At 40.8% G+C, this 15,402-nt stretch overlaps 1 protein-coding gene across 4 annotated transcripts in view; it reads right to left on the bottom strand.

Annotated features, from left to right (window-relative positions):
* The window catches only part of BANP (BTG3 associated nuclear protein), a 215,539-nt gene that overhangs the window by 129,336 nt on the left and 70,801 nt on the right, over positions 1-15,402 (bottom strand). For 3 of the 4 annotated variants that reach the window (XM_059713929.1, XM_059713930.1, XM_014607885.3), the window contains exon 7: positions 7,291-7,530. The exons of the other annotated variant lie outside the window; for it this stretch is intronic. In XM_059713929.1, the coding sequence (XP_059569912.1) occupies positions 7,291-7,530 (240 nt within the window). The remainder of the gene's footprint in view (positions 1-7,290; positions 7,531-15,402) is intronic. 4 annotated transcript variants of the gene reach the window in all.

The following is a 15,402-nucleotide window of genomic DNA, read 5'->3' as shown; positions in this document are numbered from 1 at the left end:
TGTCCTGTGCCCAGATCCTGCCACCACAGGGAGGGAGGGAGGGAGGAACGGGCCAGCACCTCCTCCCCCCCCCCCCCCGCCCCCGGGTCATGCAGAGCCTTCTTGCCACAGCAGAGAGACTCCCAGCCCCGTGGCAGGTGTGCCCTGCAGGGGAGGGGGGGGGCCCGAGTACACCCATCGCGGGGCCAGGAGTCTCATGGCTGCAGTGGAAAGACCCTGCCTGACCACTGTGAGGGGCAGCACCTACGTCCCTCCCTGTGGCAGTGGGATCCAGACACAGGAGAAGTCTGCAGCCCTGGCTCTGTCGGCAGCCCCAGTCCCTCCCCGTGCACAGCTTGGCTGCATACACCAACCCCTGCCCATGGTTCACCACCAGGCACACAGAGGCTGGGGCCAGGGCCATTCCTGCCAGGGATCACTAATTTAGGCATGCGCTATTAGTTAACCGCTTAACCGATAAAATTACACGAGGTTTAAACGGATAATATTTTTAACACTATTTACATCCCTAATGTGGACAAGGTAAAAAAAATATATACCCATCCAGCTATTGGAACACTAATACACGACCACTGAGGGGTTTAGTGAGGATATCAGCCAGTCGTGTTCCCCTCTGTATGTTTTGCTCGGTGCACCATTAGCAAAAAGCCCAACTTCTCGAGAAAAAAGCTCTAGTACACAGACATGCAGGCTGCGGAAGACTTCCCCTTTGTCAAACTAAGAGGCAAAGAATGCGCTGTGCAGCGAGTAACACAAATCAGGAAATACCGTTTTAATTTATGAGCTGCTCAAACCAGCACAACTTGCGCACTGCTTGGGTTATGGGTGGGAAGGACTAGCCACAGACACTGATCAAACTGGCACAAATTGAATAATCAATTTAGGGGGAGTCCAGTGTGTTTCATATTAAAGGAGTCAATAATCAAAGGAGTCCAATGCGTTTCCTATTACACAGATTTGGGTGGTCTGCCGCTCCCTCCTTTACAAATTCATTAACGAAATTAAGAAAGGCGCTTAATTCTGTTTAAAGTGTTTGCACTAGATCTCCTGGAGCAAGCGAACCTTTAAATTCATTCTTCTACCAGCTACTCTGTTTACATCTCTCTTGAGTTAATCTGGTCCTGGAGAAAGGAAGATCTACCCCTGCAAGGCTACACCTAACAGGAACACCAACTTTTGATCGCCAAGTCTGTCCCTTTGATCATGTTTAAAAGAAAAAAATAATGGCAACATACCAATTGAAAAAGGCACAGTTTTATAGTGTAGCAGTGAATCAGACTTATTCTTAAATTAACTTTAATATAATAGAAATAATGTTAAATCCTTTGCTATATATATTCTGAGACTGCTGTTTATTCTCCAGTGTAGATTTTCGTCGTAAACCTAAGCTATTTTAAATCTCTCTACCCAGATGTATTCAAGATGAAACAATATTATTAATTCATGGATTGAAGTCAGCAACAGTTCATGCGGTACTATAATAGTCTATGAGGCTGACAGTTAAATTTAACAGAACAACCCTAAACTATCTGCAACATGACACAGGCTTTTTTACAAATCTAATGACCTTTCCGGGGACTGGTATTGTCCGTTTTCTTTCTGATGCTGTTTTTACCACCTTTTGGCAGGAACTTGAAAAGGGCTCTGTGGGTTATGCTAGAGATTTCTCTACACAGGAAAGCCTTACAGTAACTTACCGTCAGGAAAGAAAATGTAATAATGACATTGTTTTTACAACAAAAATGTTCAAATTTGAAAAGATAGTGCAAACTTTCAAAAACTGAAAGTCTCTCTCACATTCAGGCAGACCTAAACAGCTCTTCTAGGCTGTGAAATAAATAACTTGAAATAATAATGAAATGAAAGTGAAAATGACTTATAAAGTGACTACTGCCATTCCCCTAGAGTTTATCATCACCCACCATGAATACCCTCTTTTATAGTATCATTTGCTGATATCATAAGTGAAGTCATTTAACCACCCATCATTTTATTGCCTTTCTAGCTTTCTACAGTATAAATTCTGGTTTGGGGATTCAAAAAGCCACATTTGCAAATACTCTTGTAAAATCTCATAAAAGCTAAGCCTACATTTTCAGTTACAGTAAAGAAAGTCCTAACTGCTGACGTTCTTATATCATGTTTCACCAGAAAATCCCTATATTTTTAGTAGGGCTGAAGTAATGAGCTACTTAAAGCCATATAGTATGTTTAAGCTGTTCTGGTTACTTGCCCAAAACTCCCTCTCTACTACCACTGCCACCCCACAAGCAACCAAATGAAAATTTATACCTCCAAAGATAAATTCTCTCCCTCTTCTTGTGGTACAATTTATGCAGTACATCAAGAATTTTTAATAAACATACATCCCTTCATTTGGAAAAGTGGCTTCTGCATACTATTCAAAATATTTTTCTATTAAATACAGAGCTGGTTAGGGGTTTTCTTTTCCCCCAGTAAAGAAAAGGAGGAAAATCTTTCTGCTGACAAAATGCAAGAAAAAGCTAGAACCAAAATAAGTCTCCATAATGACCTGAGCTTTGCTAGTTACATTTGGCAAATGCACGACTGATGACGCTAAATTTTCATCCAAGTTTAAAATAAAAGGTGAAATAATGTTACTGCAGCGAGCAGCAGCAAACCACAGCTTGAGGACAACGATATGATTTAGGTCCCACCCTCATGCTGTACTTAGTTTTCGGTGGAGTTTATGGAACAACACGTCAGCAATAAAAGACAGCTGGTCTACAGATTGGTAAGGCCAAAGGGATACGGCACAGCAGCGCTGTGCAGTTCTTTCAGTGCATCACTGATAAATTGAAGGGATGAAATCCTGGCCCCACTGCAGTTGATGGGAGTTTTGCCATCAAACTTAACGGAGCCAGGAATTCACTGTAGGTGCTTATGAGTCATTACAGATGTATAGTTTGCCATGCACTCACTTACACTGCAAATAACTCATAAACAAGCTATTGCAATAAGATGCCATTGCACTTAACTTATGAGTAGTGATGATATTCAAGTTAACAATACACAAGCAGTGCAGCTGAATCAGTCACTTTACTATTCTACTCTTTTCCTGATAGGGTTGCTGCGTCTCCTCCCTCCCTGTTCAGCACTACAGTATTTTTTTAATGCTGTAGCCAAGATATTCTAACCTCAACAACCGCACACTTTCAGATATCTTAAACAAACTGCACGCATGTGTTCTTGCCATGGTCCGTGTTTAGGGATGCATACACAATCTTAAGCAAATGGGGATTTTTTTTGCAGAACAAAGGAAACGTACCAGTACAGACAATAAGATCAGCAATACCATTGTTTTTTAGGTATTTTTTAGATACTGACTTTCATAATAAGTGCACATAATTCGAACCAGTGTTATTTCTGCAAGGGTTTCAAGGATCTGGACAGAAGACATTTACGCTGGTAGAGTATCAGCTTTTGATATCAATCTAAGCTATACTGGGATCCAGAGCAAATACACATGCAACCATCTCAGGTAAGTAACTGCACATAACAGGCACCTATGACCACGTCTCACCAAGAGCTGGTGGGAGAGCAAGCAACAGACTGTTTGCCTGGAGCAAATGGCTACCCCCAGACAAGCTGCAGGCACACAACGTGTACACCAGTGCAATTCACATCAATCTTGTTTCATCCCTCATTCTTTCAGGCATAATTCAACTTCAGATTGGGCAAAGTTACTTGTGCAGGGGTTTACATCATCTATCCCCCAATGTAAAAGTCAATTATTCCGTTGGAAACATATTGTCTATCCAGATCCTGAAGATACAATCACCCCTTTAACAGGTTTTAGTTTTGCCCATAAGTGTCAGTGTCATGAGTTCACACACTTCCACTTAGAGATTTCATAGACATTAGGGCTGGAAGGGACCTCGGAAGATCATCGAGTCCAGCCCCCCGCCCAAAGGGCAGGAAGTCAGCTGGGGTCACAGGATCCCAGCAAGATACTTAAGTAGCCTTGTTCTGAAAAACTCTGAATATATTGATCAGGAATTTAGATATGCAAAGAGCATTTAGTTGTTCCATCTGTGAACATGGGTCAGGGAGTTGAGAGCAGTTTGTGCAAGCACATCGTTTTTATTTTTATTTTTTTTTTAGAATAAACTATCAACTAAAGCCTACGTCACCTTTAAAAAAAGCCCTGTGAAAATAATGGTGCTACAAGCAGTAGCAAAATATTATATATATATATATATATATATATATATATATAAAATCTCCTTTATATTGGTGGAATCAGTATTTAAAAGTTTCCAAAAGCAGCAAGAACAACGTGTGTGGGGCATTAGCTCATACCACCACAGAGGTATGTAGTTTGTGCTCAAGCAATGTGAAAGCCAGAAGGCTTCTGCTTCTCTTGCACAGTGAGCAAATCCAGGGGACCAGCGTAGCCCACTGATCACCCCCAGCAGCCAGATGATGTCACTGTGCACAAAACGGAGCTCTTGGGACTGGACATCCCAAACTTGGTCCTACCAGCACACAGAACAGCTCCTATTACACTCACTTTTCACACAGCTTCTCCACATAAATCAGCAAATATATTGCACCATCAGAAATAAGAGTGAAGTATTGAATTCCTTGGAAAAATCCAAACAAGTCCTAATTGACTACTCTTAAACCTTAAATTTAGCTTCAGGCCTGACTGACAACTGCACAAAAAGTCCCGGTACATCCAATTTACTCCCATTTCACTAATCTGTAAGTGAACTACGCCGAATGAGAATTTCGGGAATGCAGCATTCGGTCTTCTGTCTCTGAGGTTTGTTTCCTGTAAAACCCATTTCCATCGGGGATGCTATTCATTTTTCTCATTGGCTGCCCACGTGGTTCCAGCTCAGATGGCAGGGATCTTTACAAAGGGCACATGGCAAAAACACCAGGCATGAGCTGCAGCATGTGGCAGGAATTGAGCTCTTCAGAAGGCCTTTGCACGTTTCCTTTGCCCGAAAATATGTCAACTATGAAGTATGTGTGCATGAGGCAAATGTGGCTGTTGTCATCCAAGAGTTCACCGAGTGATCCCCTCCCAGGAGCAACTGAGTCATCAAAAGATGCAGTGTACCTACCCACAGGGCCAAGCTCTCCCTTGTTCAGATCTAGGAATCCTTCAGATGCTGTGTGTACCACAGTCTGCTTTCTGCAACGCTGCTCCCTATCAGGTTACAGGAAAACCCCTGCCTGCTTTCCAATATTGAGCACCAGTTTGGCAGTCTATGATAGCTTAGAACTAGAGCTGCCTAAGCACTCGGAGACGGTAAGGACAACAGTACCTTCCTCTCCGTATTCCTGCCTTGAATCCATACACTTCAAGTACTGCATCTTCCCTTCGGTAGAGAAGTGCTTTTGTGAAGTGCAGCAAGTCTTGCTAAGGAAGGTCTTTGGCATCTCTCTAAGGTACATCTTCTGAAATGTTGCATATGGATAGAAAATAAGCTGAATTCGTCGACTTGAAAACTGCACCCAAAATATCTAAACAATTTTTCACCCTCTTTGGTTGCAGCTTGTCAAAGTAGGGATCCGAGATCGTATTATTTGAAATGTCTGAAGAGTCTTTGTTTCCAAAAGATACAACTTGATTATTCGTTTCATTATTTTAGCCCTCACAGTAGTGGATATTTCTCAGTTTGCAATTTGCTACATCCTTAGCTGCAAACTAATATGAATTCAGAACAATTCCCTAGACAAAAGAGGGCCTGACCTATTCCTAGGGAACACTCACAGCAGGTTCATTTAAAGTGGTCCTTATGAATCCTCCCATAATTAAAACCTAAGAAAACATCTGTCTGATGGCAAGAGCAACAAGACACACGCCTCACTCAGAGTATGAGGCTTAATCCTAGTCATTTGGAGCAGTTGAGCCCAACTCGCACATTCCAGCATAACTCTTAATGCTTTAATGACTTTATAAGTGCATACAGAATTTGAATACTCACCAAGAATACGCCCAAAAACTGTCTTTCTACTCAGGCTACCATAGGCAAGGAAAACATCACTGAAAACTCCAAGTCTTTAAAAACCACAAAGCTCTGATCCCAATTCCTATTGTTATGCTTCCAACTACAGGGAACTGTTGGAAACACTGTAGTTCGAGGGTGGTGTTGTCCCTGAACTGATACAGCCAACGGCTAGAGTACAGCAGTGCAACAGCTAGGTCTGCGGGAAGGGATTTTTTACCAAGATGATTGCTTCAACCCTGCTAGAAGTCAAGTCATAAATTTTAAGCGAGACCATAGGTCCATAATAAATGGACATTTTCACCTAATTCTCCTGGAAGAGACCTTACATTTAAACACCATCATAGAGGACATGTGAAAGTGCCTTGCCATGGCACCTGTGCTCAGATGCCTACCTCACTGGTGAGTTGAGCAGGAGCTGGGAGCGAGAGCATTTTCTCCTACGATCCCCTCCCGAGAGAAATAGATCTGAGCTCAAGCCTTACCTATTTGGAGTGGGAGACAGGATGAATATACTGGTCTAAGCCTTAAAACTGACTCACTGCCTGTCACTTAGTTTGCTGCTTGTAGGATTTGCTAATTTGGTATCAGAAAGGGGAGCAGTGCATTTGCAGCCAAAGGTTTTTAGGAGACAATTTCTGCTCTTAAGACCAAATCACCAAAATGACTGAGAAGTAAAGGAGTTGGTCAGATGGATGCATAGTTTTGAGCACATTGTTTAGCTTGGACTGCTGTCTTGACTAATGCTGCTACAAGAAAGCACAGACTTGTCACCGTACTAGCCATTCCTCTGCCAGTGACAATCAAATTAGGGGGGGCGGAATAGTGATAAGGAAGGCCCCAGTCTCATCTCAGCTGAGGATAACTGAAGTCCTAGCCAGTATAAAATACCTAGGGGAAAAATATTACAATTCAGGGGTCTTTTACAGATAGGGAGATGCAAATCATAAGAGGTGAGATGCACAGAGGCACTAATAAGACCTGATCCAATAAAAGAGATCACAAAAAAACCCTTACCTTTCTACGAAAAATAGTAAGATAAAAAGGAGAGAAAAGGACATGCATGAGTATTTTGGAACTCTTTGTTCTAAAGACTTGTCTGAGTCTTTAGAAATCCCTCTATATTGTTATAACTGTGCTCACTACACTTCTGTAAGCATGATCATAACAATACACAGAGATTTTCAACTTCTCAGACAAGTTATGAATAAGCCAATCATGAACAGGGCTTTCAATGGGCTAAGCATTGTACAAACACCCTTCACTATCTAATACAAGACTGGAAACGTCGCACTGTTATACTCACATCGAATCCCATATATCATTAGAGGATCGAGTTGCTTCTTCCCATGCTTCCCCTGCCCTGAAAGGTTGGAAATAGCCTGAATTTCTCGGTGAAAGAGGTAGTCAAGCAACGTCAGTGCCATCTTCTCAGCTGTGCGGCAGTTCGTGCTGATGTGCAACATGTCAGCTTGGGTGATGGGGCAACGGACTCGCATCTCAGGATTATTTTCATCTCCAAGCCACGTTCCATTGGGGTAATCCTCTAAAACAGAAAAGGGAGAAATTCTACATCATGGCAGACTACAAGTCAGGTTACAGTTATATTTAAAACGTGCAAATGCCATCATCTCTTCACATTTTCTTTATGTTCTCCGTTACCTTATTTCAAAGCCCACAGAGACTGACTTGCTTGCAAGATTTGTGATGAATAAAAAGCCTTTATCCAACCCACATTCACAGTGACTAAGAGTCATTACCATGAATAGCTTATATCCGGCCTACAAAAATGAACTTATGATCTTTGCCCAGATGTGTCACTCGCACTCAATACAAGTGGATATCTTTTAAAGCATCTCTGAAGAAGGGGGCAATAACTGAAAGAACAAAGTAAAAGGAACTTTATCCTCATCTTTAGAAGTGCTCAAGCAGCCCCGCATGATCGGGATCAGGGTAAAAGTTTCTGGGGTGGGTAAACTGGTACCATAGAGTAAGCAACTTCTTGCTAAGGCTGGTTTCTCCAAGCTCACAGCTTTGAATCATAGGTTTATCTTATTCCCATGCTTAGGAGAAAAACAAAGTGAAATTCTGACAACTTGAAAAAAATAAATTATAATTAACAATGAGTAATTGACTTGATTAATTACTTAAAGGGGTTTATCACGGACAATTACTCAACTGTAGACAAAGATCCCAAATGGAACTGTTTTTGGTTTTAGACTTTACTGACCAGTAGTCTGCATTATTTCCTAAACACGTCATTTACCAAAGGAACATTTCCAGCACAGAAAATGAATCACCACTCATCTCTCCAGTGTATCTCTCCTCCTGATCAAGGATGAGGTCATTAACAGCAGAGTATGCACTCATTATACTGGCTGCCAGCACTATACCTGGCCTACGCGTATCCAGACCTTAGCTTTCACTCTTGCTCTGGCCTCAGAGTTTGGAAAAATAAATACTCGTTTTAAAGTTTAAAGTAGTATCAAACTCTTAATATAAATGAAATGTTGCTGGCAGTGGTAGTAGTCTGCGATTCAAGCTTCTAACCAGAAACTGGACTAAAGTTCAGTATGGACACCAAAGTCACATCTGGGGTAGGGGATGCCGTTCCAAGGAAAGCAAATGTCCTCTGGATGTGATGCTAGACTAAGCCGGGTGTGCTCAATTCAGTTACAATCAGATTTCCAATAATGTTGAAGAAAAAAATTCCGGTTTCCAGCCTACCGTTTCAATGACAATTGACACAGATGATCTATATTAAATACTAATGTTCACACGGTAACATGGGGTGAAATACATGACAGCTGCTGACCCCAGATTTCTTCAGCTCTTCCATGCTGGCATTTTACCGTTTGCTTTACATATCTTAAAAAAAGTGGCATAAATAAAAAGCAAAACTTTTAATTATTTTAAAGATGTGTATGTAACAAAGTATTAGGGCATATAACAGTCACAAATTCCTGTTTTTCATAACCATCCAATTCATGCGCTAGCCATGAAAAAATTCAGAAGAACGAACACTTTTCAAGTTGAATAGTGTATTGTGTGACCCCTGAACGAGCATAATCTTTATTTCCAACTACAGACTTGGATTAAATAGCCTAGATTCTGTTAGATTATATGCCAAAAGTATGCAATAAAATCTAACATACGAAGCAACTCAAACTCTAAACACACTTTTCAGACATGATCTCTGGGATTCACTAAAGTAACAAGCATCAGCTCCAAGTTTATTGATATAAATGATGACGTAAAGTAAGTAAAAGTGAAGTAAAGGTTAAAGTATACAATATTGGTACAGTTTAGGAAATATTGGTACAATTTAGGAAATACCTCATGGTTTTTAGAAACAGCCAGCTACAGTAATTTGTGAAGTGTTTGCCTTCACACACAAATCATAGCTATTACACCCAACTACTGTCCATAAGTTTAAATTTAAAGAAATGCTATAAATGTATTGTTACACACACACACACTATATGTAAATCTTATCTTAAATAAGAGGAGAGTAAGGGAGGATTGATAACAGTCTTCAAATACGTGAAGGGTGGTTATAAGAAGGATAGCAAAAGACTATTCCCCCGTGGCTGCAGGACAAGGAGTAGCAGCCTTACACTGCAACAAGGGGATTTCAGGTAGGATGCTACGAAGAACTTTCTGAGCCTTAGAGCAGAATATCTAGAGATGCAGTGCAATCAATCTCCCATCCTTGGAAATTTAAGAATAAATCAGACAGACACCAATCTAAAATAGTTTACAGAGGGGGATTTGACCGGATGACCTCCGGAGGTCCCTTCCAACCTTTCTTTTCTATGGTTCCCTTTCCAGATTTTCCTCATATGACGTGCCAGTGCATCAAGGAGGCAAGGAGGAATCCATAGTGTCGACGATGCAGTTCGACTCATTTTGAATGCCACTTTCTTAGCTTTACAACACAACTAGGAGTAGCATCGGGGAAGGAGATCCTGTTACTAACCGTCAAGCTGCCAGCTCCACTGAATTTGGACACAGCAGGCAAAGAAAAAAGATTGCTGGCACGGCTGTGCTGTGAAAGCCTGTTCCTAACAACATAGCAGTTGGTGTCCTGGTGCTAAGTTACTCCTAAGTAACCTTGCTATTACAGACCATATCATCTGAATATCTGGTGGGAAAGTGTTCTCCAAAGAACCGGTGCTGGGGACTGCTGCTTTCATAAGGTGTTGCTGGAAATGAGTGCCAACTGGATATTGTCTTTGGCCTTTTATTTTCAAGAAAAATCTAGGAAACCTGAACAAATGACTCTGTAACCTGCTCCCATATTTCTGCCACTTGTTTCCATTTTAGCTCGAATGAATACAAATACTTCTAATAGTACGATAAGTAATGATTCCTGGAACTTATACACTATTTTAATCTAGTGTCATAGATGATCTCAGCATAGATGTCAAGCAAGCACTTTTTTCCAGTCATTCAAAGTTTCTTGTAGTACTGAGTACAGAAGTTACTTCTTTTTGCCATGTGTGACGAATGGACTTGAAGTCATTACGGTTTCAGAAACGACTCCACAATATCGGTGCTGACCTGCAACACGGGCACTGGACAAGGTTTTCAGCTCTTGCATTCAAATCAAATGTTACAAACTACCACGGGCTGATTCCCCCTTGGCCTCCAGTTCCTAAACCAGAAACACTGGCAGGTAAACATAAAATCCATCACACAAAATGGCTTGTGTGGGACCCTCAATGGCCCTTTTACATTTCGGCTGAATGTTTACAACAATTCTTTGATTCAATCCAAACAAAACTGGCTTCGGCGTGTCATGCTATTGCATTACTCTGTGTTAGAGTGCTGCCTTTGAAATGAAATCCTTCCTGTCGGACTGATAGACATCTGAAAATAGTACCAAAGTGCCCATTGTGATGAGAGATTGGTGGGGTAAAACAGCCTGATATTTCGATGAAGAAATTAAACTGACAATACAACTAGTTTTCTTTATTCAACCCCAAACAAGTAACAAGGAACCTGCCAGGCAGGATATAAAGCAATTGAGGTATCTTCTTGCTGCTATAAAGTGGAATTATGAAGACGGTCTTTGGCCTGAGTACAGTGCACTTCTGGAAGACAGGAGAGACACCGAACACAAAAACCTAAGGATGAAACGCATCAAGTCTCTCTAAATCAACAATCTAATAAAAAATGACAAACCAAGGATGAAAGTATCTTAGAATATCAGTGTTTGGGCTTGGCTAGCATTTGGCCTAAAGTTTGACTCTAAGTGCCAGAATTAAGCCAAAATATAAAGAAAAATCATCTGTTTTAATTGACATTTTTATTATAGCTTTCCATTTGCTCAACAGGCAGCAGAATAAATGGTGGGAGGTTCTTTCTTCTCTGGAGAGATGTCTATCTTGTTTCCTCATCTTACAAAAATGCAAAATACTTATTACCCTCAAAACAGCAATCCCCATCAACAGCAATATACCACGACATTTCAAATGCAGAATGCACGATGCAGAAGAGTTATATTACTATTGCAGCGCTTCTTAAATCATTTTATTATGTGTGTGCATTTCTGTCTCAATAGCTGGTAAGATTTTAGTAACCTATATATATATATATATATATATATATATATATAAAATATGTGTTAGAGTGTGTGTGTGTGTGTGTGTATACATACACACACACACTAACACATATGCTCGCTCTGCTTGAAAAAGGGTGTTTGTACCTGAAAGCTTGCAAAGAACAATTTTTCCAGCTATTCAGTTGTTTAATAAAATATATCACATTTACTCAGGGAAGCTTGAATGCTAACACACAAACATAACAGTGCTACACTAGAACCCAATCCTGCAAAGGTTTATATCTATGTGCTTAACACTAAACTCACTTTTTAGTTCAATAGCACTACTTACATGTGTAAAGGTAAACACACAAATAGGTCTTTCAGGATGATAATATTAAGTAGTTCATATCTAAGGCATTTGAAGTGTACAAAGGCTATACAGCTAGAAAATACCATTATCTACCTATGTTCCAATTTATACAATACCAAAGACGAACCGAGCAATTACACACAGCAAGTAAGAAGTCTGCAATCCATATTTGTTCTCTTTATTTAATCTATCTGCCAAGGTCAGATTTAGAAGTGCTAAAGGAGAGCACAAAACCAAAGGAAGAGGGTAAGGTTGCTAACCACAGGAGAAGAGTAATGTAAAAGAAAGGATGAGGGAAGGAGTAGACAAGACAAGAGCAAAAGCAACATGAGTTAGACCAGGGGGTGTTTGCAGGAGAATGATTCCAGTACAGAACTACAGGATTAGATTAGCTACAGTACATAAATACTACAGATTAGAATAAGGGCTTCATTTTCAGGCAAAAGGCACTGCTTGGGGCACTAACACCACTCTAAATGCAGTGCCTATATGTCTATGAGCAGAGAGAAGTCATTAACCATGTTGATCTGAAGTCAGTCAGAAGGTAAGGTAAATATGCACCTTTGTAGACTACTTAAATTAGATAGCTAGAGAGAGACCACAAGCTTGCACAAACCCAAGTTCACTTCATCGGATGCTGGCTGGGGTTCATGAAAGCTAATGTGCTCACTCTCGCGCTCTCTGTCTCAAGAAATACATCTTATTTAGTTAGTCTACACAAGTGAATAGTTACTCCGGCTTCTACATTATTAATGTTTTTAATACATATATTGCTACAGCCAGATGTCCCAGTCAGGGGCAAAGAACTGTGAAGGCCTGGCTGCTAACCCAAAAGCTCACAGCCTCAGAGGAATGCAGAATACAGTTTAAATTATTATGTGCATTGAAGGTAACGATACAAACTTCCAAGAATAGCACCAACTCTCTCTTTCCCCCACTTCAATCTTAGCACCATTTGTTGTGGTTCAATGTGTTAAAAGCCTTGTGGGACAGGTAGGCCTGGAAAGAGATACTTAAAGGAGAAACTGGGAGTAGCATTACAAGCAAAATGCCCCAGGCAGGGACAGACCTGGAAACAAATGCGAAGTGAGAAAATGGGCAAGGTTGACATCACTGGTAGAGCAAAATGGGTGGAAGAGTTCAATGCCTACTGGTCACCAATCGTTAGTGAAGCCAGGCACCCCCGCAGCGTGTGCGTTCAGATCTGCACATTTGGGTTTGGTCTCGTTCACACTCAAATCCCCTTTCCCAAGACTGCTGGGAGACATTCAGAGCTGGTCTTTCAGCTCAGGCTCGCTTCTACTTTCCATGCCGTATTTTAAGTCCTGCCATTTGTGTCTTGGCTTGCTCTCTGCACTCAGAAGTTCGTTTCATGACAGCCAGTCAAAACTTGTCGCTCCTCTTCTTTGTCCTTTCAAGGCCGGGCATTTGCTTTTAACCCAATCCTGCTGTACAAAAGCAGGTTTTCAATGCTGTTTTCAAATCCTTCTTAGCTATAAGTCCACAAGAAGGCTGCATCCAGATACTATAAATGGCTGCAACAAGCGTGTGCGAGGGAGCAGGAGAGAAAGCCTAGAGACTGCACGACCGTTTGTTACTGTGGAAACAGAGTAGGGAAGTTTTATACTTAGCACGGAGAAACCCCGTGTCAAGGGAACAAAAAACAGACAGGGTTTGTTGCCATTTCAGCCTCTTTGGAATATACTCTGATGCCTGCGCGTGTTTTCCCGCCCAGGGAGACGGCTGACCCTTAACTGTGACTCATTTCGTTCCACCGGGATCTGCTCCCGTGCACGTGAGCATCAGCAAAGCTAAGCTCTGCACGCTCACCAGGTGCTGCCAATCATCCCTTTAAGACAAAGAAAAATAAAATTAAACACCTGCCCATGTAAATATTTGAAGAATTAACTTGTTCCATTTTTCTGAGTAGTTGTGCTTATTTTACTAACAAAGCTGGGTGCAATTTTGGCACTTTTAACAGAGGGAAACGTCTGGTAGCTGCACTACAAAAACACAAAGCTGAATTAATCTTATAAAAATAAACCAATTGCTAACCTACAAAAATAAACACCCGTCTCCCGAGAAATTAAATAATATTTTGGCTGATTTGTAGAAGATTTAACTTTTTTTTTTTTTTTTAAATAAACGTCTGTCAATTAGCCTGAATCATTTTCCATTGCAAGAACTCAAAGTGGCAGTGATGAATTACAAGGCTTCAGAGTACAGACATTAACTCCCTGTCCCAGTATGGATAAAGCCAGGTTTAGGTTTGAGCATCAGAGATAAAATTAACACCCAACACTAGTCACAAGGTATGAAGCTTATATGTGAGAAGCAAAGGGTTTTTTTGGTGATATCTTTTATTGGATCAAATGTATAGTTGAGAGAGATACTAGACAAGCTTTCAGACACAAAGCTGTGTTTATATATTTAATTTCTAAAACAACTTATATTTATTTATAAAAATAAAGGTAAATTAAAGACAGTCCACTCAAAATGAGACATACGTGGTCAAAAACTACACACACACTAGCCACGTAACTAGGGTTTTTGTCCTTCCTGTTCTTGGGGAAAAAAATAATTTCCCTTGGACACTGACCAAAGATAACTAGAAAATAGTTGTTTGAAGCCTCGTCTGTAGGACAACACAAAGGACTAAATCAAACAGGTATCTCCAGGACATTTAAAAAAACCCTTACTCTTTGGGCTGGAAGGCCAATACTCGATTAAGTGAAAACTTCTATAACTATAAACATTTATTTTTCCCATCACTTAAGATTTGTGATGCAACACACATTTGAAAAGGCAGTCTATGTACACATGTATCCACGCACTCATATTGGCCCCAATTCGACAAGGTAACGAACAATTCGTGTGCTTTCAAGAAGGCATATGCTTCACTTCATGGCTAGAGCACTTCTTTTATTGCTCATGATAAACTAAGGCATGTATTCAAGAGCGCCATTGCTTAAAAGCACTTAGCTGGAGACATGGACAAGGCTACTAGGTTCTGTGACTTTAGAAGGTTTTCTGAACATCTAGGAAGGTTAGTGTTATATGGTTAAACTAGTGGTTCTCAAAATCGATTGGTGCCCCTCAGTAAATGCCAGCTCTTAACTGTCACTTATTTCTTGGCTTTGGAAAAATACAAGAGCATTCATTTATTGGAAAGAACTCAGAAAGACCACCCTAAGTCCAAATGTTTTTGGCACTACGTATTCTTACTTAAATTCTCTGGGTTAATCTTATGAATCTTATGTAGGTGTCTGCACATGTAACAGTGTTAATATTGCCTGGTGCACTGGAACACCCTTAAACGGATCTCCTGGGACCCCCAATGAGAATCACCAAGTTAGACGAGCAGGCTAGGTACAGACATGCAAAAAGCCCAAGGCAGAATCAATCTATTTATGCACTTTTCTATAAGTGGCATAGTTCAGATCGGTAGCAAACAGAACACACATTCTCCCTTGGGTGGGGGGAGCAAATACTAGACC

Source organism: Alligator mississippiensis, chromosome 10 (assembly GCF_030867095.1).
Source record: "Alligator mississippiensis isolate rAllMis1 chromosome 10, rAllMis1, whole genome shotgun sequence".
In the NCBI taxonomy this organism is placed as follows: Eukaryota; Metazoa; Chordata; order Crocodylia; family Alligatoridae; genus Alligator; species Alligator mississippiensis.
Note: the sequence above shows the minus strand (reverse complement) of the source record. Positions and strands in the feature narration are given on the sequence as shown.